This window comes from Nicotiana attenuata, chromosome 2, assembly GCF_001879085.1.
Source record: "Nicotiana attenuata strain UT chromosome 2, NIATTr2, whole genome shotgun sequence".
Taxonomy (NCBI): Eukaryota; Viridiplantae; Streptophyta; class Magnoliopsida; order Solanales; family Solanaceae; genus Nicotiana; species Nicotiana attenuata.
The window spans coordinates 31,014,854-31,038,802 of record NC_031990.1 but is presented as its reverse complement, the minus strand read 5'-3'; the positions used below and the strand labels follow the sequence as shown (position 1 = coordinate 31,038,802).

The window sequence follows — 23,949 nt, the reverse complement described above, 5'->3', positions numbered from 1 at the left end:
GTTCATAGGTCACAATTTCCTTTCACAAGCTTTTCACAACAAATAGGAATCATCACCAAGGCAAGGGAAATACAATGAGATCAAGATATTCACAATATAAAGACCCACGGTCATGCTAGACACCAACGTATAGATACTCGTCACCATGCGTATACGTCGTACTCAACAAGAAGTAATAGGCAAATAAGACTCAACTCCTAGTCCCTCAAGCTAGGGTTAAACCAAACACTTACCTCAAACTTCCACGGCCAATTCAATCCTCAACAACCGCTTTCCCTCTCGAATTCGGCTCCAAATCAATCAAATCTATACAATAATGACGTCATAACATCAATACATGCTAAACAAATCAAGCCCAATGCCTAATTATAGATTTCCAAGCTTTCTTCCCAAAATTCCAAAAATCGACCCCGGGCCCGCTTGGTCAAAACACGAGGTTCGGACCAAAATCAAACCCCCCATTCACCCACGAGCTCGAATATATAATTTGTTTTCAAATTCGACCCCAAAACGAGGTCTAAATCAAGAAAAATCAAAAATCCCTAACCCTACCCATTTCTCTAATTTCTACCCTTAATTACATGTTTTAGGCTTAGGAATTCATTAGATGTTGATGGAATATGAAGGAAACAAGTTAAAGATTACTAACCCACAAGTTAATGGTGAAAAGATCCTTCAAAAGTCACGCTAGAACCTTGGAGAAGAAGAAGTTTGTGAAGTCTTGTGAAAATCCCGAAATGGTTCTGTTTTTGAGTTTTAAAAATAACTGGGCGAATTAAACCTACGCGTTCGCGATGGGACCCTCGTGTTCGTGATGGTCCAGGTCTGAAGACCTTCGCGTTTGCAACACAGCGGCTCGCGTTCGCGGAGAGTTATCTCCTTGAGCCTCGCGTTCGCGTCCTAGAGGTCGCGTTCGCATAGCTATAGTACCCCACCCCGCCCAGGCTCACTTTTGCCTTCGCGTTCGCGAAGCCAGGGACGCGTTCGCGAAGGTATAACCCCCGCTGCCTCGCGTTCGCGACCTGGTCAACGTGTTCGCGTAGAAGGAAATCTCCTTCAGCTAATTTTACTCATCGCGTTCGCGAGGGTTCTCCCGCGAACGCGAAGAAGACCATACCAGAACTGGAACCTGCAATTTTCATAAGTCCAAAATCACTCCCGAGCCCTCGGGGCTCCTAACCAAACACATGCACTAACTCAACAACATCCTACGAACTTAACCGTGCAATCAAATCTCCAAAATAGCATCAAACCAATGTATCAAAACCTAAAAAATCAAGAGTTTTTCTTCAAACTTCATTAAGTTTCAAATTTAGAACTGTAAGCCCGAAACATGACAAACGATGTCCGATTTCAACCAAACTTTACAAAACATCTTAAATCACATATAAGACCTGTACCGGGCGCCGGAACCAAAATACGGGCCCGATACCAACACGTTCTAATCAATTTTCATTTCAATTATCCTTAGTAATTTCAGAAAAACAATTTTACTCAAAAATTCCTTTCTCGGGCTTGGGACCTCGGAATTCGATTCCGGGCATACGCCTAGGTCCCATATTTTCCTACGGACCCTCCGGGATCGTCAAATCACGGGTCCGGGTCCGTTTACCCAAAATGTTGACCGAAGTCAAATTTATTCATCTTAATACTAAAATTTAGAATTTTTCACACAATTTCACATTTAAGCCTTCCGGCTACGCGCCCGGACTGTGCACGCAAAATGAGGCGGCTATAAATGAGGTTTTCAAGGCCTCGAAAGCACAGAATGGATGAGTAAAACAGGTGATGACCCTTTGGATCGTCACATTCTCCACCTCTAAAACAACCGTTCGTCCTCGAACGGACAGAAGAAAGAAGTACCTAAGTTGGGGAAAAGATGAGGATAACGGCTCCGCATATTGGACTCGAACTCCCAGGTCGATGCCTCAGGAGGCTGACCTCTCCACTGAACACGAACAGAAGGAAAACTCTTCGACCTCAACTGACGAACTTGCCGGTCTAGAATAGCCACCGGCTCCTCCTCATAAGACAAGTCCTTGTCCAACTGGACAGTGCTGAAATCTAACACGTGGGCTGGATCGCCGTGATACCTCCGAAGCATGGACACATGAAACACTGGATGCACGGCTGATAAGCTCGGCGGCAAAGCAAGTCTATAAGCCACCTCTCCCACTCGGTCAAGAATCTCAAACGGACCAATGAACCTAGGGCTAAGCTTGCCCTTCTTCCCAAATCTCATCACGCCTTTCATAGGCGACACTCGGAGCAATACCCGCTCACCAACCATAAAAGTCACATCTCGAACCTTGCGGTCTGCATAGCTCTTTTGCCTGGACTGAGCTGTACGAAGCCTATCCTGAATGATCTTGACCTTGTCCAAGGCTTCCTGAACCAAATCCGTACCCAACAACCGAGCCTCTCCCGGCTCAAACCATCCAACCGGAGATCGATACCGTCTACCATATAAAGCCTCATAAGGAGCTATCTGGATACTCGACTGGTAGCTGTTGTTGTAGGAAAGCTCTGCTAAAGGCAAGAACTGATCCCATGACCCTCCAAAGTCAATAACACAAGCTTGGAGCATATCCTCCAAGATCTGAATAGTCTGCTCAGACTGTCCATCCGTCTGAGGATGAAATGCTGTACTCAACTCAACCTGGGTGCCTAACTCTCACTGAACTGCTCTCTAAAAACGCGAGGTAAACTGCGTGCCTCGGTCCGAAATGATGATACCGGCACACCATGAAGGCGAACAATCTCCCGGATATAGATCTCAGCTAACCTCTCGGATGAATAGGAGACTGCCACAGGAATGAAATGCGCTGACTTGGTCAGCCTATCAACAATGACCCAAACTGCATCGAACTTCTTCCGGGTCAACGAAAGTCCAGTAACGAAGTCCATAGTGATCCTCTCCCACTTCCACTCGGGAAGCTCAATCCTCTGAAATAAACCACCAGACCTCTGATGCTCATACTTAACTTGCTGACAATTCAAACACCGCGCCATATATGCCATAATATCCTTCTTCATTCTACGCCAACAATAATGCTGCCGCAAATCCTGATACATCTTCGCGGCACCCGGATGAATAGAATACCGGGAACTATGGGCCTCCTCTAAGATCAACTCCCGAAGTCCATCCATATTGGGCACACAAACTCGCCCCTGCAATCTCAAGACTCCATCAGCATCCAATGTAACCTGCTTGGCACCTCCTCGCTGCACCGTGTCTCTAAGGACACACAAATGGGGATCATCAAACTGCCGATCACGGATACGCTCCAATAATGAAGAACGAGCGACCGTGCAAGCTAACACACGACTAGGCTCAGAAACATCCAACCTCACAAATCGATTAGCCAAAGCCTGAACATCCAAAGCAAGCGGCCTCTCACCGACCGGAATATAAGCAAGACTGCCCATACTGGCTGACTTCCTACTCAATGCATCGGCCACCACATTGGCCTTCCCCGGATGATATAGAATGGTGATATCATAATCTTTCATCAACTCCAACCACCTCCTCTGCCTCAAATTCAACTCCTTTTGCTTGAACAAGTACTGAAGACTCTTGTGATCCGTGAACACCTCACATGCCACGCCATACAGATAATGCCTCCAAATCTTCAATGCGTGAACAATGGCTACCAACTCCAAATCATGAACCGGATAGTTCTTCTCATGAATCTTCAACTGCCTCGAAGCATAGGCAATGACCTTGCCATCCTGCATCAACACTGCTCCAAGCCCAACACGGGAAGCATCACAATAGAATGTATAAGGCCCTGAACCTGTGGGTAAAACTAACACCGGTGCCGTAGTCAGAGCTGTCTTGAGCTTCTAAAAGCTCGCCTCACACTCATCCGACCATCTGAACTGGGCACCCTTCTGGGTTAATCTGGTCATCGGGGCTGCAATGGATGAAAACCCCTCCACGAACAGTCGATAGTAGCCTGCCAACCCCAAGAAACTCCGGATCTCCGTAGCTGATGCTGGTCTAGGCCAGTTCTTGACTGCCTCTATCTTCTTCGGGTCCATCTGAATACCCTTTGCTGATACAACATGACCCAGAAATGCAACTGAACTCAGCCAAAACTCACACTTGGAGAACTTGGCATATAACTGACTATCCCTCAGAGTCTGAAGAACCACTCTAAGGTGCTGCTCGTGCTCCTTCTGGCTGCGGGAATATATCAATATATCATCAATGAAAACTATCACGAATGAGTCCAAATAAGGCCTGAACACTCGGTTCATCAAGTCCATAAAAGCTGTTGGGACATTTGTCAACCCGAATGACATAACCAAAAACTCATAATGCCCATACCGAGTGCGGAAAGCTGTCTTAGGGACATCAGATGCCCTAATCCTCAACTGATGGTAGCCAGTTCGCAAGTCAATCTTGGAAAATACCCTGGCACCCTGAAGCTGGTCGAACAAATCATCAATCCTCGGCAGTGGATACTTATTCTTGATCGTTACCTTGTTCAATTGCCGGTAATCAATACACATTCTCATTGATCCATCCTTCTTCTTGACAAACAACACCGGCGCACCCCAAGGTGAGACACTGGGTCTAATGAAACCCTTCTCAAGCAAATCCTGCAACTATTCCTTTAACTCTTTCAACTCCGGCGGTTCCATACGATACGGCAGGATAGAAATGGGCTGAGTGCCCGGGACCGGATCAATGCAGAAATCAATATCCCTGTCGGGTGGCATACCCGGCAGGTCTGAAGGAAAAACATCAGGGAACTCACAAACAACGGGCACAAAATCAATAGAGGGAACCTCAGCACTGGAATCCCGAACATAGGCTAAATAGGCCAAACACCCCTTCTCGACCATACGCCGAGCCTTCACATACGAGATAACACTGTGGGTAGAATGACTAGGAGTCCCTTTCCACTCTAAACGAGGCATACCCGGTAAAGCTAAGGTCACAATCTTGGCATGACAGTCCAAGATAGCGTGATAGGGTGATAACCAGTCCATCCCCAATATAATATCAAAGTCGACCATATCTAAAAGCAACAAATCTACACGAGTCTCCAAACCCCCAATCACCACAACACAAGAACAATGGACTCGATCGACCACGATAGAATCACCCACCGGCGTAGACACATAAACAGGAATCCCAATGCATCACTAGGCATGACCAAATACGGGGCAAAATAGGATGACACATATGAATACGTAGACCCCGAATCAAACAACACTGAAGCATCTCTATCACAAACCAGAACCGTACCTATAATAACCGCATTTGAAGCCTCTGCCTCGAGCCTGGCCTGAAGAGCATAACATCGGGGCTGGGCCCCACCACTCTAATCTACCTCTCTGGGACGGCCAGCTGCTGGCTGGCCTCTACCTCTGGCGGTCTGAGCTCCACCTCTATGACCTCTACCTCCACCTCTGGCACCTCTACCCCCACCTCTAGCTGGCTGGGCGGGCTGTGGAACACCTGGTGCCTGAACCATGGCACGAGAACCCTGGTGCTGAGAACTGTTTGGTGCTCGAGGGCAAAATCTGGCAATATGACCCGTGTCACCACAAGTGTAACAAGTCCTCGGCTGCTGAGTCTGCTGGCCCTGTCGACCTGAATGACCACCACGGAAACTCTGAAGTGGCGGTGCACTGATAGGAGCTGGCGGTGCACTGAATGGCTGCTGATCAGAATAGTGCGCGTGAGAACCACGGCCACCTGAGGCACCGTGAGAAACCTGGAGGGCTAACTGGAAAGGCCTAGAAAGCTGACCCCTATCATACAAATCTATGCCTCCAGACGAGGCACCACTGAATCGGCCTGACTGACGAGGTCTCTTGTCTGCCCTATGTCCACCCCCTGTGACAATACCATCTCAATCCTCCGGGCCACATTGGCCGCCTCCTGAAAGGATATCTCGCTCCCAGCCTCTCTGACCATCTGGAGACGAATAGGCTGAATGAGTCCATCAATAAACCGTCTCACTCTCTCCCTTTCAGTGGAAAGTATAACAATAGCATGGCGGGCCAACTCAATAAACCTGGTCTTGTACTGGGTGACTGTCATGGATCCCTGATGGAGACGCTCGAACTGCCTCCGATAGGCCTCTCGCTGTGTAATAGGGAGAAACTTCTCCAGGAATATATGCGTGAACTGCTCCCAGGTCAAGGCTGGAGATCCTGCTGGTCTAGCTAAACAATAATCCCTCCACCAAGTCTTGGCGGATCCAGACAACCGGAATGTAGCAAAATCAACCCCATTGGTCTCAACAATACCCATATTCTGAAGAACCTCGTGGCAGCTGTCCAAATAATCCCGAGGATCCTCGGTAGATGCATCGCTGAAGGTAGTAGTGAAGAGCTTGGTGGACCTATCCAACCTCCATAAAGCATTGGCAGACATAGTTGCCCCATCACCGGCCTGGGATACCATACTCGGCTGAGCTGCTCCAACTGGCTGAACTGCTGGAGTCTGAATCGGGGGAGCTTCCTGCTCCGGAGTACGAGTAGTAGGCGTCTGGGCCCCTCCTCCAACCTGAGAGACGGCTGGTGCTACAGGAAGCAAACCTGCTCGGGTAACACTCTCCATGAGACCCACCAATCGGACCAGAGCGTCCTGAAGAACTGGGGTAGCAATAAACCCCTCTGGGACCTGAGCTGGGCCCACCGAAACTGCTGGGGCTGGGGCTGGAACCTCCTCGTCGAAGTCAACCTAAGGCTCCGCCACTGGTGCTGCTGCTCGGGGCTGAGCTCTGCCCCTACCTCGGCCTCTAGCACGGCCTCGGCCTCGCCCTCTGCCCCTAGTGGGAGCTGCCTGGGGCTCGAACTGCTGGTCGGAAGATGAGGAAGTGCGTGTTCTCGCCATCTACGAAAGAACAGAGTAGAAATTCAATTAGCATTTGAGGAACAAATTCGCACGACAAGAAAGAACAAATGTGAGATTTTCCTAACTCTGTAGCCTCTGGGGGATAAATACAGATGTCTCCGTACCGATCCCTCAGACTCTACTAAGTTTGTCCGTGAGTTGTGAGACCTATGTAACCTAGAGCTCTGATACCAACTTGTCACGACCCGGATTTCCCATCCTCCGGAGTCGTGATGGCGCCTACTAATGAGAGCTAGGCAAGCCAACCCGTAATTAATTACCTTTGTCATTAACCAATTTGCCTCTTTTAACAATTATCAGTAAAAACATGAAAACAGCGGAATAAAATAAATAAGCGGAAGTCTTAGATTAAAGAATCTGAACAACAATGCAGAAAATCAACATAAACCTCTACCCAAGAGCTGGTGTCACCTACTCACGAACTACTAAGAGTGCTAAATACAACCGTTTAAAGGAAAATATAACTGTTTGTCTCGAAAAACATGAGATAACAGACTGAAATAAAAGATAGAAGAGACGCCGGGCCTGCGAAAGCCTGCAAGGCTACCTCGGTGTCTCGCTGGACTGAAGGCTAACTCCCGTGCTACTGCAACTGCTGTCCAACACCTGGATCTGTGCAAAAGAGCACAGAGTGTAGTATCAGCACAACCGACCCCATGTGCTGGTAAGTGCCTAGCCTAACCCCGACGAAGTAGTGACGAGGCTAGACCAGACTACCACATAAACCTGTGCAGTTATATATATACATATACAGCGGAATCGAAATACAGGGACAAGTAATCAATTTGGGAGGGGAGCATGCTATGGGGGAAATAACAATTTCAAGTAAAAGTCGTCCAGTAACGAAGGAAATAACACAACTCATACATTAATAAAGAAACAGAAAGCAACAAGTACACGACATCACCCTTCGTGCTTTTACTCTCATCCTCACCAAGCAATGATATAAATAAGTGTGCACGGCATCACCCTTCCTGTTTTTACTCTCTTTCCTCACAAATAATCAATAGAATCGGCATAGAATGGTACATCGTGCGACACGGCATCATCTTTCGTGCTTTACTCTCTTTCCTCACAATAAGCAAACAATGCACGGCATTACCCTTCGTGCTTTACACTCTTTCCTCACAATGAACAAACAATGCACGGCATCACCCTTCGTGCTTTAACACTTTTCCTCACCCAAACAACAATCACAAACAAGGGGCAAGGGAATAAACAAAATAAATAAAGAAATCCCGGCAAGGGTACAACATCAATAATCTCAACGTCCCGGCAAGGGAAAATAATCAATAAACAACAATATCCCGGCAAGGGAAAATAATCAATAAACAACAATATCCCGGCAAGGGAATAATTTAATTACTCTTTCTCTTCCTTTCACTTTTATTTCATATCTCACTTTACCACTTGAGCCAATGCCCCAAAGGGTTCAACCATTTCATAGATGTTCACAATTGAAATATAACTTGAGCCAATGCTCCTCGTTGTTCATAGGTCACAATTTCCTTTCACAAGCTTTTCACAACAAATAGGAATCATCACCAAGGCAAGGGAAATACAATAAAATCAAGATATTCACAATTTAAAGACCTACGGTCATGCTAGACACCAACGTATAGATACTCGTCACCATGCCTATACGTCGTACTCAACAAGAAGCAATTAGCAAATAAGACTCAACTCCTAGTCCCTCAAGCTAGGGTTAAACCAAACACTTACCTCAAACTTCCACGGCCAATTCAATCCTCAACAACTGCTTTCCCTCTCGAATTCGGCTCCAAGTCAATCAAATCTATACAATAATGACGTCATAACATCAATACATGCTAAACAAATCAAGCCCAATGCCTAATTATAGATTTTCAAGCTATCTTCCCAAAATCCCAAAAATCGACTCCGGGCCCGCTTGGTCAAAACACGAGGTTCGAACCAAAATCAAACCCCCCATTCACCCACGAGCCCGAATATATAATTTGTTTTCAAATTCGACCCCAAAACGAGGTCTAAATCAAGAAAAATCAAAAAGCCCTAACCCTACCCATTTCTCTAATTTCTACCCTTAATTACATGTTTTAGGATTAGGAATTCATTAGATGTTGACGAAAATTGAAGGAAACGAGTTAAAGATTACTAACCCACAAGTTAATGGTGAAAAGATGCTTCAAAAATCGCCCTAGAACCTTGGAGAAGAAGAAGTTTGTGAAGTCTTGTGAAAATCCCGAAATGGTTCTGTTTTGGAGTTTTAAAAATAACTGGGCGAATTAAACCTACGTGTTCGCGATGGGACCTTCGCGTTCGCGATGGTCCAGGTCTGAAGACCTTCGCGTTCGCGACACAGCGGCTCGCATTCGCGGAGAGTTATCTCCTTATGCCTCGCGTTCGCGTCCTAGAGGTCGCGTTCGCATAGCTATAGTACCCCACCCCCGCCCAGGCTCACTTTTGCCTTCGCGTTCGCGAAGCCAGGGACGCGTTCGCGTAGAAGGAAATCTCCTTAAGCTAATTTTACTCATCGCGTTCGCGAGGGTTCTCCCGCGAACGCGAAGAAGACCATACCAGAACTGGAACCTGCAATTTTCATAAGTCCAAAACCACTCCGAAACACCTCCGAAACACTCCCGAGCCCTCGAGGCTCCTAACCAAACACATGCACTAACTCAACAACATCCTACGAACTTAACCGTGCGATCAAATCGCCAAAATAGCATCAAAACAATGTATCAAACCTCAAAAATCAAGAGTTTTTCTTCAAACTTCATTAAGTTTCAAATTTAGAACTTTAAGCCCGAAACATGACAAACGATGTCCGATTTCAACCAAACTTTATAGAAATATTTTAAATCACATATAAGACCTGTACCGGGCACCGGAACTAAAATACGGGCCCGATACCAACACGTTCTAATCAATTTTCATTTCAATTATCCTTAGTAATTTCAAAAAAATAATTTTACTCAAAAATTCATTTCTCGGGCTTGGGACCTCGGAATTCGATTCCGGGCATACGCCCAGATCCCATATTTTCCTACGGACCTTCCGGGACCGTCAAACTACGGGTTCGGGTCCGTTTACCCAAAATGTTGACCGAAGTCAAATTTATTCATTTTAATACCAAAATTTAGCATTTTTCACACAGTTTCACATTTAAGCCTTCCGGCTACGCGCCCAGACTGCGCACGCAAAATGAGGCGGCTATAAATGAGGTTTTCAAGGCCTCGGAAGCATAGAATGGATAAGTAAAACAGGTGATGACCCTTTGGGTCGTCACAAGAGGAGTTAATTTTGTGAGTCTTTATATCTGAACAATCGCAAATTAAAGCTGGTCATTCATATGTCCTTATTTATATCTAAGCTAGTCTCTCGGCACGTGCGTTGCACGTGTATGCCGAGTCATATAAATATGAATGTTCTTTCAGAATACAAAGAAATAATTGAAGAATTATGCGTACCTTGCAAAAGATTTTGATGCATAATCAAAGTTTAATCTTGAACAACAAGCACATGCTTTCAAGACCATGTATCATCCAAATTTAGGAAAATAAAATAGCAAAAAAATATTGATATGTGTATGAATACCATTTTACAATTAGAAAATATAAAGTAACATAAGCAAAAATAAGATTGTTCCTCACGGAACAATCAAACTACAAAAGAAACCATTAAAAAATGTGTACTGATCAACTCTAGATTTTAAGTCAATAAATTTGAAAAGTCCCCATGAGTATCGCAAGCCATGACTTATAGCCCGTTTGGCCAAGCTGCAAAAATCAGCTTATTTTGAGAAGTGCTTTTATTCAAAAGTGCTTTTCTCAAAAGTACTTTTGGTGAGAAGCAGTTTGTGTTTGGCTAATAAGTTTGAAAAGCACTTCTGAGCAGCAATTAGTGTTTGGCCAAGCTTTAAAAAACTGCTTCTAAGTGTATTTTTCTCAAAAGTGCTTCTCAAAAAAGTGCTTTTGGAGAGAAGCTACTTTTTTTTGCTTCTCCAAAACTGCTTCTGCTTCTCCTCAAAAGCACTCTTTTTCCTTCCAAAAGCTTGGCCAAACACCTCAATTTTTAGCCAAAAGTACTTTTGGCCAAAAAAAGCACTTTTGGCCAAAAAGAAGCTTGGCCAAACAGGCTATTATAATGCAATAATATTATTATGTACAAATTTAGCTATATGGGGAAAAAAATATTTTGGTAATTCTAGTCGGTCTTCATTTTAATTGGACCTAAGGTGGTTAGATAAGCAAACTATAATATTTCTATGGCAGAATAGCCTTTTAAACACTTCTACTTGTATTGGTTTGACATTCCGGTCCTCCTATTTCATGAAGGTTCATCCGAACACTTGAACTTGCTCAAATCTAATATCTCAAAATCCTCTGACCATTGACCGAGCTTATGTGGGAGGGATATGGATGAGTTGGACAAAATATGTGATATACACGCGTTTGAGTAGCGTGAATTGGTGAATCTACTTTAAACATAATTAAAAAGTTAAATGAAAAAGAAAAAGGGATAAAGTGTCCGAATAATAGTAATAGAAAAATAAAAGGAAAAAGGACCCATTACTAGTTCAAACACAGCCACTCACCTTTCTTTTTCCTTTCCGCTGCCACCGTCTCCTCCTCTCTTCGTCACCTTTCTATTTCTTCCCAATAAACCAATTAAATCATATACTACCCCATATACATATCCTTATATCTAACCAAAAGATAAAGTCTTAGAAGATATGCCAAATTCTTAATTGAATAAATATTTCTCTTTTTCTGGGTTTTCCTCGTTTCATCGTCCAACTGTTCAAATTTGAGCTACCAAACATTCTCTTTTGCTATTTATTTTAATTCGTTATCTTTCTAAAACAAAAATCGATTGTCTAATTTGATTTTATTCCTTGAATTTATGTATTTTGGGTGAGCTTTGGGATACTTTTAGTGGGATTTGATTGATTTTGCTTTATATTCCAAAAGAAAAAAATGAATAGGTTATGCGATTTGAATTCTTAAATTTTCCCGTAAGTTTGGATTTTTTTGGATCCTCTTTGTGGGTTCTGGTTACTGGATTAAAAAGCATTATTACATAAATTCAAATGAATGAGGGAAAGGGTGTCAATGGCCGCACAAAGATTTTATCGGTGCAAAGAGAATAATAATGGAAGATACAGAATGAGTTGTGAAGAATTTGGAGAATTCTGGTGTTTTTAGTGATCCCCAATTGCAGTCTGTGCATCTTTCTCTTGAGTTTTGAGGGCCAAAGAGAATGATAAGAGGAGTTTTTTTTTTCATTCTTATTTTATTTTTTTGATTTCAATTTTTTAATCAAATTTATAATTGCTGAAATCAATTATGACGTGGCAACTAACGTGGATCTGACGTGTCATTTACACATGAGAGAGTGAGATACACGCAGGGCGAAGGGGTTTAAAAGAGTATATTTGAACAAGTTCAAGTGTCTAGATAAAACTTCGTAAAGTAGGAGGATCGGCCTGTCAAACCGACGCAAGTAAAGGTGCCAACTAGGCTATCATATTTCTATTATTTACATTTACATTTACATACACTATATAATAAGTGAAGGTCTGCTGCGACGAAGGGTATTTCTGGAAATCTAACTTGCTTTATGGATAATTTAGTAATTTTGAGTCATTCCATCTTAAAGACCTGTACTTCAACTTTACATAACACGTGTGTCATCACTTATCCCTTTTGCAATGAATGGGAAACACGTGGTCTTCAATGTTCATACCATTTTTTCCTTTCTTTATTCTTCCTTTTCTTTGTATGACTCCTAAATCTTTTGTTCCCCAAAAAATTGCTTCGTTCTATGATAACTCAATTTACCATTTCAACACTACAAAATCAAAGCGAACACCCTAGGATACGAATATATACTGGAAAGGCACATACAGAGAGATTGAGATATTGAAATTTTAAGCTAAGGCGTAAAACTAAGAAGCCGGGTCATCTCTAAAAGCAGAACCACTGTATCTTCATTGAGGTAGCTTTTAATGCTTAAGTCTTATTTCTAATAATATAGAATGAGATTATAAATTCCGATTTCCTTTTTCCGATTCTACTATCAGGTCTCATCAGCTTCTCTCTCTGGTATTCATTTTTCAAATTGTAAGCTCTTTGTTTAGGTGAGTTTCTTCTGTAACCTTTCTTTTGTTTCCTCACTTTCTTTGGTAATCACCATTCCTTGGGTATATGTTAGCTTCTTATTCTTTTGGTGGGTATTTATTAGATTTTCTGTTATTTTGGATTGTTTCTTATTGAATCTTCTACATGCGTGTCGATATTTTTTCTGATTTGCTCATGCATGTTTGGGAATAGATACCTTGATACAATTTGTGAGAAGTACTGCAAATAATATCCGTTTTCAAGATATTTTTTTCTAATTAAAGCTGATGTTTCTGTTTTTATTCTATTGATGTAAACTATTAGTTACTTATAGTTAGTTTCCTATTTTAAAATATAGTCTGTTTGTTATTGGAAGTCTTATGAATGACATTAACTATTACTATAAAGATAGCATCTATCTTTCTTCTTTGTTTCGTTTATACAGTATGATTTTAATTATTTTTTTCCTTCCTGTCAATCCAAAAAATATGAGGATCTTGGCATTTAAGCAAGACCTCATTGGCATTAGATATTGGATTAGTAATTTTGATTCTCTTGGATAAATAATTTCTACTTTATCACCCTTATCTATTTTACAAATTTGAGATGCAAAAGGCATACCTGTATTTTGTTAAATATAGTTTTACAGGTATCAGAACACCATGTCACAACGAACCGACATCAATTATGAATCTACGATGATCATATAACACCAGCTTTATCTGATTGAACATGCAAAATGCAAGTTGTGGACAAAATCAAGAGCGAGAAAATCTTCTCAATAAAAAGAAGACTTCAGAATTAATCTTGCAAGATGAAGAGGTAATTTGATTTATCTTCCATCTAATACAACTAACTTTATCTAATTATATCTATTGTTTTATTGACACTAATAATTTAACATAACAACAAATCAATAAAGTGTATAACAATGGTATTCTATATTATGGAGAAAAGCTTGAGCCCTTTAAATGGCTTGAACCAGATGATCTTATAAGTTTATTGCATGTTTCAATTGTTGTAGAACTTGAAGCTGCAATTATGCTGCGCAACACAGCGCAACTATAGAAATGCGGCGCACTGAATTATTTTGCTAATGGGAACTTCAGGAAAAAGGTTTTGAAGCTCAACTCAAGATAGTTAGGTTCTTCTATGGCATTTACAACTAAATGTGGTGCACGATAATTATATTTGACACTGTAGTTTGAAATTTTAAGATTCTCTATTACCAACTACGCGATGAATAAATTGTGTATCAAACAGTTCTAAATGTTGATGTTCCAGGATAGAATTTTCCCTTTGTAGTTTCTCATTTCATTATTGTTTGAGCATAAGTTAGTAAATAGAGCCTAAAAAGAGATCATGTGCGCTGATGAATATCCTTGCATAAACATAGTAGTCTATGTAGTTTCTTAGTATAGTTAATAATGTCGGTACTCCCTACAACATGTAATTATTTTATAGGTCCATGTGTTAAAATTAATTAGGGTGCACCATAGTCCATAATAGCTATTTACTTTGATAAGTTTTTGTTTATGGCATTTTCCTTGAAATTCTTTGGAAGATATTTTAAGTGACCAAAAATGATAGGAAAATATATTGATCCCACTCTAGACGAAGAATTAATGCACCAAAGAAGTAACATAAGCTTCATTGAAAAAAGTAGAAGTCAACTCATATATTATCATCATCAAACTGAGGAGAATAGGTATTGATAGGTACTACTTTCTTATTCGTACAGGGATAAGGAATTTTTTCTATTTCTTCTTTCTAAAGGCAAGGCTAAGCCATCCGCCCTTCATTGCAGGGGAAAAGGGGAGACGGTTCCCAAGGGGTGGCTCTATGTCACCTTCAAAGTTTTATTGTAAGATTTTATTTTAATAAACTTATGTATTACATGCTCTATAGCGTTATGAAAGAACTAGGATTGTCCCAAAAAAAGATATTGATTCCTAGCTAGAGCATGGAAGAGATGTATCCCATTATTTATTAAAATTGTTACCAATGAAGTTTCAAAGAAGCTTGTTCCTACTTCATTTTAGCAGTAGCTGTTGCTTCCCCGTGGCGGGTAAATTAGAGGTATCTCTATTTTCTATGCTCATGATACTTTGGCTGATTACTAACCTCTATTTTTATAGTTGAAGGTTTTTGCAGGTTCAATTTTAGTTTCTTAGAGCTTAGGTGTTTGGAGCTGAATTTGATAATGTGAGTTTATATTGTCATTCATTTTAACAATCTCTTTATCTGGTTGACCTACCATTTGAAATATTTTGCTTTTATTTTCAACAAAGTGAACATCTCTACTAATTGAGATAAGAGCAATATAGTTACTTATAAAAAATAAAAAAAAAAGATAAGAGCCATATAGTAGGATGAAAAATATTAGCTGCATTTATCTATGACCCTTATATTTTAGAGTATATGTTTTATCTTGCATTTAGCCTAAACCAAACATAAACTCTTGAAAAGGTAGAAAAAATACCCAATATAAAATTTAAACTACTAGCACATGTTGAATGCTTGTTTTATGTGAAAGTATCAAATTCCTTATTTTTTTTGTGCAAGTTGAATTATAGGATACATCAAGGAATGCGCCTTGGTTGAATGCATTATATCTTGCAAGTGGATGTGTAGGATACTTCAATTCTCACCTTTCATTTCCTTTTTAAAAGTAATTATGCAATTAAGATCTAAAAAGAGAAAAGTAAGAAACTTACCAAGTCAGATGCCAATTTTCTTAGTGAAATAGGCTAGCCTAAATTTAAAGAATTGATGCTGGAATCCAAATAGAATAGATACAACATTTTAGAAACTGGGCTCTCTACCCTTCCTCTATATGCTATTGAAGCATGATGAGATAAACATAACAATGAAAGTTTACTATATTTTGATGTAAGATCTTGTTGTGGTGTTTAGGATAGATGATTTCATAGGGTTGCCAACAACTTCAGCGCCATCGCAGCTTGAGATACTTATCATGAATCACAAATGCAGGAAAAATGCTGATATCTCAAGCTGTTAGAGCTATGTGTAGATTCTGAGTATGTTCTCTTCTAAAATCTCTATCTAATTTCCCCTATCCGTGGAACTGCAGTTCTTTAGTGAAAAAAGCTCCATCAACCTTTCAATACTAAAATCAGTGACAACCGTGATTACAATAACCCAGGTGTCTCTATTTGAAAAAGTGTCTGACATCCTGCTTCACCTATTGATTGAGTTGAATGTTTTGGTTAGCGCTTCATACAACTAATATATGGTGTTTTTGGTCCATGCTAAGAATATTCATATGGAATCTTATTGGTTAATTACAGTAATTTCGATTTTTTTCTGGATCAAGCATCATGTCTCTATGGTGTATATATTTTCTTTTTGATGTAATATTAGAGGTAGGAAGTGTCTTAGTCTTTTCTGTAGCTATAACTGTTCAAAAGTCGATTCTCCATTTCTGCTTTCAATCTGGAGTTCCTATCCTTTGGCTTGATGCTTCTCTTACCTATGTTGTTCGACTTGAATGTGCCATCAAGCTCTTGACGACAATTCAAAAAGCACTGATATAGCAGTTTGGAGTGTCTTGCTGGTGATGACCCTGATCCTACTTCAAATGAGAGACTACGTTATGAATCAAGACTATGTTATACCTCCAAATAACACAAACTATATATGTCAGGCATATGCCCGTGCACAGCACGGGCACCACCTATCTAGTATAGATAGAAGAAGAGAGAAGATGGTCGACCAATGGTATATTTGTAAATCTATCTTCATTTAAGGGCAAAATAGTAATTGTGTCACTAAATGATAAAATAAAACTCTAGAAGGATCCGATTTTTCATTCTAATCTTTAACTGTCTTTCTTCTTCCAGTTTTTACTTGGTCTGTGCTACATTTCTGAGTCTGTTGAATTTTTCTTCACTCTCACTTGCTTTGCCTGTTGCATCCATTTGTTGTTTGTTGCACCTCTTTGTTGGTAATGGGGATTTGGTGGGTATCTCTTATTTATTATTCTTTTGGAATATTTTTTCCACCGTGTACATCTGCTTTTGACATGCATGTTTGGTTTTTTCCTGCATAGGTTTAAACACGATTTGGGCACATTGAATTAACATCTGGAACGAAAATGACATAAAAATAGACAAGAGCATTGTTGCAGCCAAGGTATTTGACAATATACCGTGAAAAACTATATCTTGGCATTAAAGGCTAAAATGTTTGAAACTGGGGTTTCAATAATTGAGTTGGAGATTTTGTTAACTGATGGTTCTAATGGCTACTTGGCAATTTTCTTGATATTTATATGGCCAATTAGTACCCCTCATTTTTTGAATTTATTTATAGATTATGTAACTTTGATGCAGGACCTCAATCTATTATCTTATAACTGTAGATCGCAGAAAAAGGCAAGCACCTTATGCTGGAGCTTTCTTTGGAAGATGAGCAACGCTAATCGTAATGTTTTGTCTGCTCAGATACAAAGAAGACGTTTATGAGCTCAAAGGAAAAGTTTTATTTAACGTTCCTCACGAAATTTTGCGTGTTTGTTCAGGTTCGTTATTACTGCTTTGCGTATTGTGTTGCTTTACGCAACCCCAAGGAATTGTTGGGGTTACTTTGGTGAGTAATGAGATTTCTCTATTTTAAGGAATTTTTAAGTTAGGGGAATTTGTTATTGATGAAATACAATTAAAGAAAAATCGGATGAGTGGGATAAGACCAAATGTGTAAGAAATGAAATGGATTTTGAGTTGCACCACACGTAATTCAAAATTGGGTGTAACATGACTAGGTTGATGTTTTGGGAATGTAAATCTGTAAAATTATAGTAATGTGTAACTTAGTTGCAAGTATTTTATTTAAAAATTTTGGATGTTAATTTGATAAGTTTATTGTCTTCACCTTTTTTAGGAAGAAGTTTATTTACTTATTTATCTTTTACTTGATTGAAAAATCTTTGAGATAAAATGCTGGAAAAAAAAAGAGATATAAAAAAGAAACAAGAGGAGAATTTAGGTGAGAAGTACAATATTAGATAATTAAAAGATGAAAAAAGAAGAGATTTTAATGAGAAATACAATATTAGAAAATTAAGAGATGAAGACGGACAATGTTTATTCTGTGTTCAAAATGGGTTTAGGAATGACTACAACAACAACAACGACCCAGTAAAATCCCACAAGTGGGGTCTGGGAATGACTATATTGAAATGAAAACAAAAACACTGAGCTAATATGTTTAATGTTTCCTTTTTCTTTCTTTCTTTTGGGCGACAGTAATTGACCCAGATAATATGCAAATCAAGTATATTTGTGTTCTTCTGTTTGAACAAAATAAGTAATATTCTTTTCTAGCTGCTTGGGGTTTATATTCTTTTTCTTAGCATTCATGGTATTTGGTGTTCTTTGATGCTTTGTACATGCGGGTAGAATTGAGTATGGATTTGATTCCCCTGGCTCTCTCTGATATGATGTGCTATACATTTTTAATAGAGCACTGAAAGGATTATTAGTTTGCGTCTAACAGCTTTCAAGCTTCTATTGTGTTCTTGTTATGCTGCATGCATAGCTACTTTACCACTAAACATTTATAGTATTACAAAGCTCCCTGAGATTTCATTGCATTTAGTTTTTGGTACATGTCGTTAACTATTCTAATTTGTCGATTTTCTCTAACACTCCAAAAATATATGTTGTATTTCTGATAAAGTGATATTGAAAGAGCATCAAGATAAGGAAATTATGATTCTCTTTTAGGACACTATACAAATGCTAGAGATAATCTACAAACTGAACATAATTCATTGCTATTGAGAGAGTTATAACCAAATATGAATTAAGACTTTCAGACAAATATTATGGAATTTGGGAGGTGTCTATTTTGTATTTGTCATACCTGTAGTTTATTGATATTCCTCAATCAAAGTAACATGTGGTGTCAAATAATTAAAATGACATGGCCATTAGTTATTAAATTTTACGTAGGAGACAACAATTTATCTATGCAGGTTTTGTGCTTCATGTTCTGCAGCAGTAAATTTTTCTTGATGCTTCGTATTTGGATGCCGCATATTTATTTGTTGGGAACTCCTCTTACCCTAAAAGACTTAAGTATTAGTTGTCCTTTTTCTAAATGTTTTGCTTTTGAAGAATCAACTTTTGAGGAGATTGCTCAAGAGTTGTGTGAAAGTTCTTTATATCATATTAAGATTTCTCTCTATTGTTTTCCACTATTACTCTTTTTTATTTCTTAAAAGGCAAGAAGTAGACAAAAGAACGTGGATGACCCCTAACCTTTGAAGTTGAAGAGTGATATAGTTAATTTACTTGTTGCTACCATAAGTTTCTTGATTATTTCTTTCCTTCACTTCGTTTTCTTGAAGGCGGGAGTTTAATTTTGATGAGTTTTTCATGTAAACAGGTATTCTATATGAGTAACTTGCATAGGAAATAATCTTCGTCTTGACATTTATATTTATTTTCTCTTAAATCTGATAAAAAAAAAATTCATGTGTTACTCTTCCTCTCTTTCCTTCATTTTCTTTAGTTCAGTGAAAGTGGAATTTTATTGAGTTCCTCGTACAAATTAGTAAATTTATGTATTTAACTCTACCCGGTAAAACTGATTGTGGTCTTGACATTACGTATCCCCAAAAAAATTGGTCTTGACTTCTTTTTATGGCAATATTAATCACGCTTCAGCAATTATGTGGCCTTTGAAAGCTCTGTTGTTAATGAGTTCGAAGTACTTGGCATGCATTGGCTGATTATCAGATAGAAATTTTTTCTTATTCTGCGGCAGCTGGTTCTATTTGCTGAAACTAACTGTCTAGATCAAGCATCTGACTTGCCAGAAGATGTGTTAAATTCATTGCAATTATTTTGTTTCTTTTTGTGAAATCTTGTAAAGTGAAGTGCTAGAAAAATGAATTTTTGAGTTTGTGCATTGATGCATGATGAAAAATTATGGTTTTAAAACTGAAAGCCATAATTAAAAGCATGTCATTTATGAATTCTGACATTCATGTATATGCATTTTTTTGGATAAATATTTTCTCTATACAGATAATTAAATGTAAGTCACGTTGGAGGGATAGAAATAGAAAACATGCTTTGGTTAGCTTTTCAAAAGTGCTAGACTATTTTATTCTGCTATTATTCATATGTATTGGACTGTTTAAGTGATGTATATTGCTAGCATGCTACAGTAAAAATGAAAACTAAATTGTACTTGGTCGAATGAAGGAAAAGAGTTGCTATAGCAAAGCTAATATACTTTGGTATGCTGTCCTTGGACAAGGTTATGTCTTATGGACCTGTTTATGGGAAGAAAGAGTTTCACATCCAATATTGTATGCTTTTTGTGCTACATCATAATTTGACTACACTAACGCAAATTGAGATTCAAACTCATCTACTTTTATAACGGACTCAATATTATTAGTTGTTTTGCGTATTCCTATCTTTTTGTGCTTTTTGCTGAATTTGTAGTTTGATACATTTCAACCTAAAATTTCTATATCTCTAAGGTGAATATTTGTTGGTGTTAGTAAGTAAAAATTTACTGAAACCACCTCTTTTGCTTTTTTATATAGCATTTGACAGTGATGGGCAGGAGCGGCGTGTTGAATCATGGAATTAGCTACCCATGCCACATCATCGGTTTGTCGAGACATTTCCTTTATTTTTCCCTGCGTCTAATTTTAAATCCAGCACGTGAGTAGATATTCTAGCTGATAATGGATAAAATCATTTGTATTACCGAACTTAAAAATGCAAGATTTTGTGTCCATTGATTCAAATGTATTTCTTGCAATCGTAGTACTGATATGCTTTATCATATCCAATGTACCGAAAAAAAGAAATGTATATGTTGGGTCCGTGCAAGAACGGGCCACAGCCATTTAGTTATAATATAAAATAGAATTTGTACTTTCTATTATACTACATTCTTTTTGGTACTTCATCATAAAAACTACATTCGTTCTAGAATTAGATAATAATTTAAATAACTTTAATAAATAATTCAAGTAACCCATTAGGAGAGTACACAATAAATTTACATTGGAAAACAATCGTAAATCTAAGAAAAAGAATAATAGTCTTCACATGAAAATTTATTCCAAATAAATGCTAAGTTTTAAATGTTCGTTTCAAACAAATATTAAACATTGCAAACAGACTATTAACTTAAGCCAGACAGTAATAATTCTATTACCGTGTAAACTCCTCATATGTATAGGATTTTAACTATGCAAACATCTCCCGACAAAACGATCCGTCCTAATGTACTTACATAGGATAATATTTTGCCTAATTTTAATTTTCCAATATACTAAAGCTTTATCTATGAGATCTTATCAAGATAGGACCAACAACCATACAACCAATTGTACTTCATTTTAGAAATCATTAAGATTCTAATTTTTTGACATACAATACCTAAAGTAAAAAAGTAAAAAAAAGTTTGTATTTGTGTTAGTAATGGTTCTACGTTTAGGTAAAATTAAAATTTTAGTTTAAAACTTAAACAAAAAAAAAAAAACGTTTGACTACAGTAGTTGAGTAGAACTATAGTACTTACAGTTAAATAAAAGAAAATTAGTAAACGACAAAGTAATAAAAGTCGTACGCAATATCAATACGACAACTACTACTCTACTCTATACGTATACGTACCTAAACTTTACTTTTAAGTTTTTTTGTTTTTTTTTAAAGTTACTTTTAACACTTACTAAAGTGAAATATATTATTAATTTACGTAAAGTGACGTAGTACCGTAAGTAACCGTACCGAGTNCGGAGAATGAAAGAGATTAATTAAAATTTTTTTTTATCATATATCTAACTATAATTCCTCCCTTTACAACAATTGCAGTCCACATTTTTCCGCTTCTGTATGTGTTTCTTCTCTTTTTAAGTCCACAAAACTAAACTACGTGCAATTGATTTTTTTAAAAGCTCATTTCTTATGTGTAGAAACTCATCACATAAGAGATCTACCTAATCATTGCATAGCACTGTCAATCAACATATTCCTAAATTATACGTAGTGAGTAAAATTTAATTATCTATCTTTCTATCTATATATATATATTATATGTTAAATTTTCTTTATTTATTTGTGTGTTTACTTTTCTATATTCTAATATCCTTTAATAAAATTCCTAATTTTGTCACATACGCTTACATTAATAATGAAAATAAGTTCTACAAAAATCACAAAGGGTAAAAATTCATTAATAAATAAAGTTAAGAAGGTAGAACCCGATTTTATTGCCACTTGCTCCTTAATCAATTTTACTTTTTGTGATTAGTCCCATACAAATCTTCTAGTGCTACTTGCCTCTAACTTTTACCATTTTAGTCCGTAAAATTGTGGACAAATACATTGGAAGTGGGCACCACATATCCGCTATCCAGTGTCAATTACTTTGTTAGTGTATGCCTGTGATAATTCCCTTGGATTCGTCCATAATATTTGGACTCAATGTTTGTCACCACATTAGAGTTTTAATTGACCAATGCTTTGTAAAAGACATTGCTCGATTCAACTAAACGGTGGCAACGTTAGAAAGTGATGTATGGAGGCTGAAGCGTTGGCTTCTCTTATGCACCAAATTACTTTCTTTTAATCACAAAATATATTTAAATAAATGAGAAGGGTATTGATGTAATTTGACTTTTTATTAAGGGGTTCATGCTTTTATATAGTAATAGATAATAGATAATAGATGACATGATATTTTTCAAATGTAACTTTAATATTTCAAACTTCATGTTTAAAATGTCCTTATTTATCTTCTTATCGCTCTTGTATTGTATTGAAAGTTATAACCTTCCAATAGTAGGCCAATTATATACGGGAAAAGTTTTACATTTGTTCATGTTATTTTCGAAATTGCTCAATTATATTTCATAATACTTTTGGTAAATTCACCTTTAAACTGACTCATATTTGGGCGCACTCATGTCAAAATATACTTCAAGATAAAATTTTCAAAATTACCCCTTTACTTTTGACTATAATTAAAAATTAACCTTTATTATTCTTTACTTTGGAGCTCTGCTATAGGTCTAGAAAGAAAAAAAAGTTATAGCGGAGTAATATCGGACAAAAATGTAAAATACAATTAATCGTGTTATATATATCATTCGCTAACCTGATAAAAAATCATTCCCCTAAATGCAGGAAAAGATAAAATAGGAAAGTTCATCATGAATTAGTTTAGTAAACCTTATATATGTTGGTTAGAATTACCGTTACTTCTATATATAGTTATTGTATTATTCCAAATCCGAACAAAACTGTTAGACCAAAAAGCTAAAGAGATGACATGTAAACATCGTTCCTTCGAGTTGTATTAACAAGTGGTTGGAGATACATGGATCGTGTCCAGTTTGTAGGTATAAGTTGCCTGTGGAAATTAAGACTGGAATTAGTTAGCAGTAGCATTAATCAGTATCCTTTAGAACCTGACTTGGATGAAGTACGGATACATATGGACAATATTATGGACATATTCTTAATTTTCTGATTTTAATTCATCTGATTAGAATCCCATGATTATTAAAATAACTCTTTATATTTTGTACTTATGCATTTGAGTTTTAAGCTCATCTCGTTTTGAATTCGATTGAAGTGCACCGGAGGTCTTCGAGCTGCGTGATCCAAATAAGTAATACTAGTATGATTTGCAAACAAATGTTTGTTCTATGATTTGATCCATTATATTATTTCAATTTCCGCTTGAACATTTGAATTTAAAGTTTGAAAAACTGGTTTGAAGAAGATTTCAAATGAAATACTAATATTCTTTCAAGCCCTTAACAATTTTCCTCCAAAAGCATGAACCTAAACTCTAAGCACTCTTTTTTCCGGACTCTACTTTGGAATTCGAAGACCCAAATTTTTGAACAAAAAATGGAACTAATAAGTTAAACAGCACAGTTTTCAGTTGGGAGTATCATTTCATATA

The 23,949-nt window shown here is 38.0% G+C and overlaps 1 protein-coding gene and 1 long non-coding RNA gene across 20 annotated transcripts; one reads left to right on the top strand and one right to left on the bottom strand.

Annotated features, from left to right (window-relative positions):
* On the bottom strand, positions 4,099-4,518 carry LOC109222899 (RNA-directed DNA polymerase homolog; the record flags this gene model as incomplete). Its single annotated transcript, XM_019387190.1, has 1 exon — positions 4,099-4,518. A coding segment is annotated over exon 1 (420 nt), but the record flags the coding sequence as incomplete, so codon positions are not given.
* LOC109206428 lies at positions 12,558-20,913 on the top strand. Of its 19 annotated transcripts, none has more exons than XR_002064880.1 (9): positions 12,559-12,859; positions 12,945-13,001; positions 13,623-13,803; positions 14,006-14,097; positions 14,789-14,845; positions 15,126-15,186; positions 15,898-17,136; positions 17,337-17,524; positions 20,567-20,913. It is a non-coding gene; the product is annotated as an uncharacterized LOC109206428 (long non-coding RNA). The 19 variants fall into 19 exon arrangements; XR_002064877.1 differs by having other exon boundaries at positions 15,120-15,186; XR_002064876.1 differs by having other exon boundaries at positions 12,558-12,859; positions 14,006-14,845.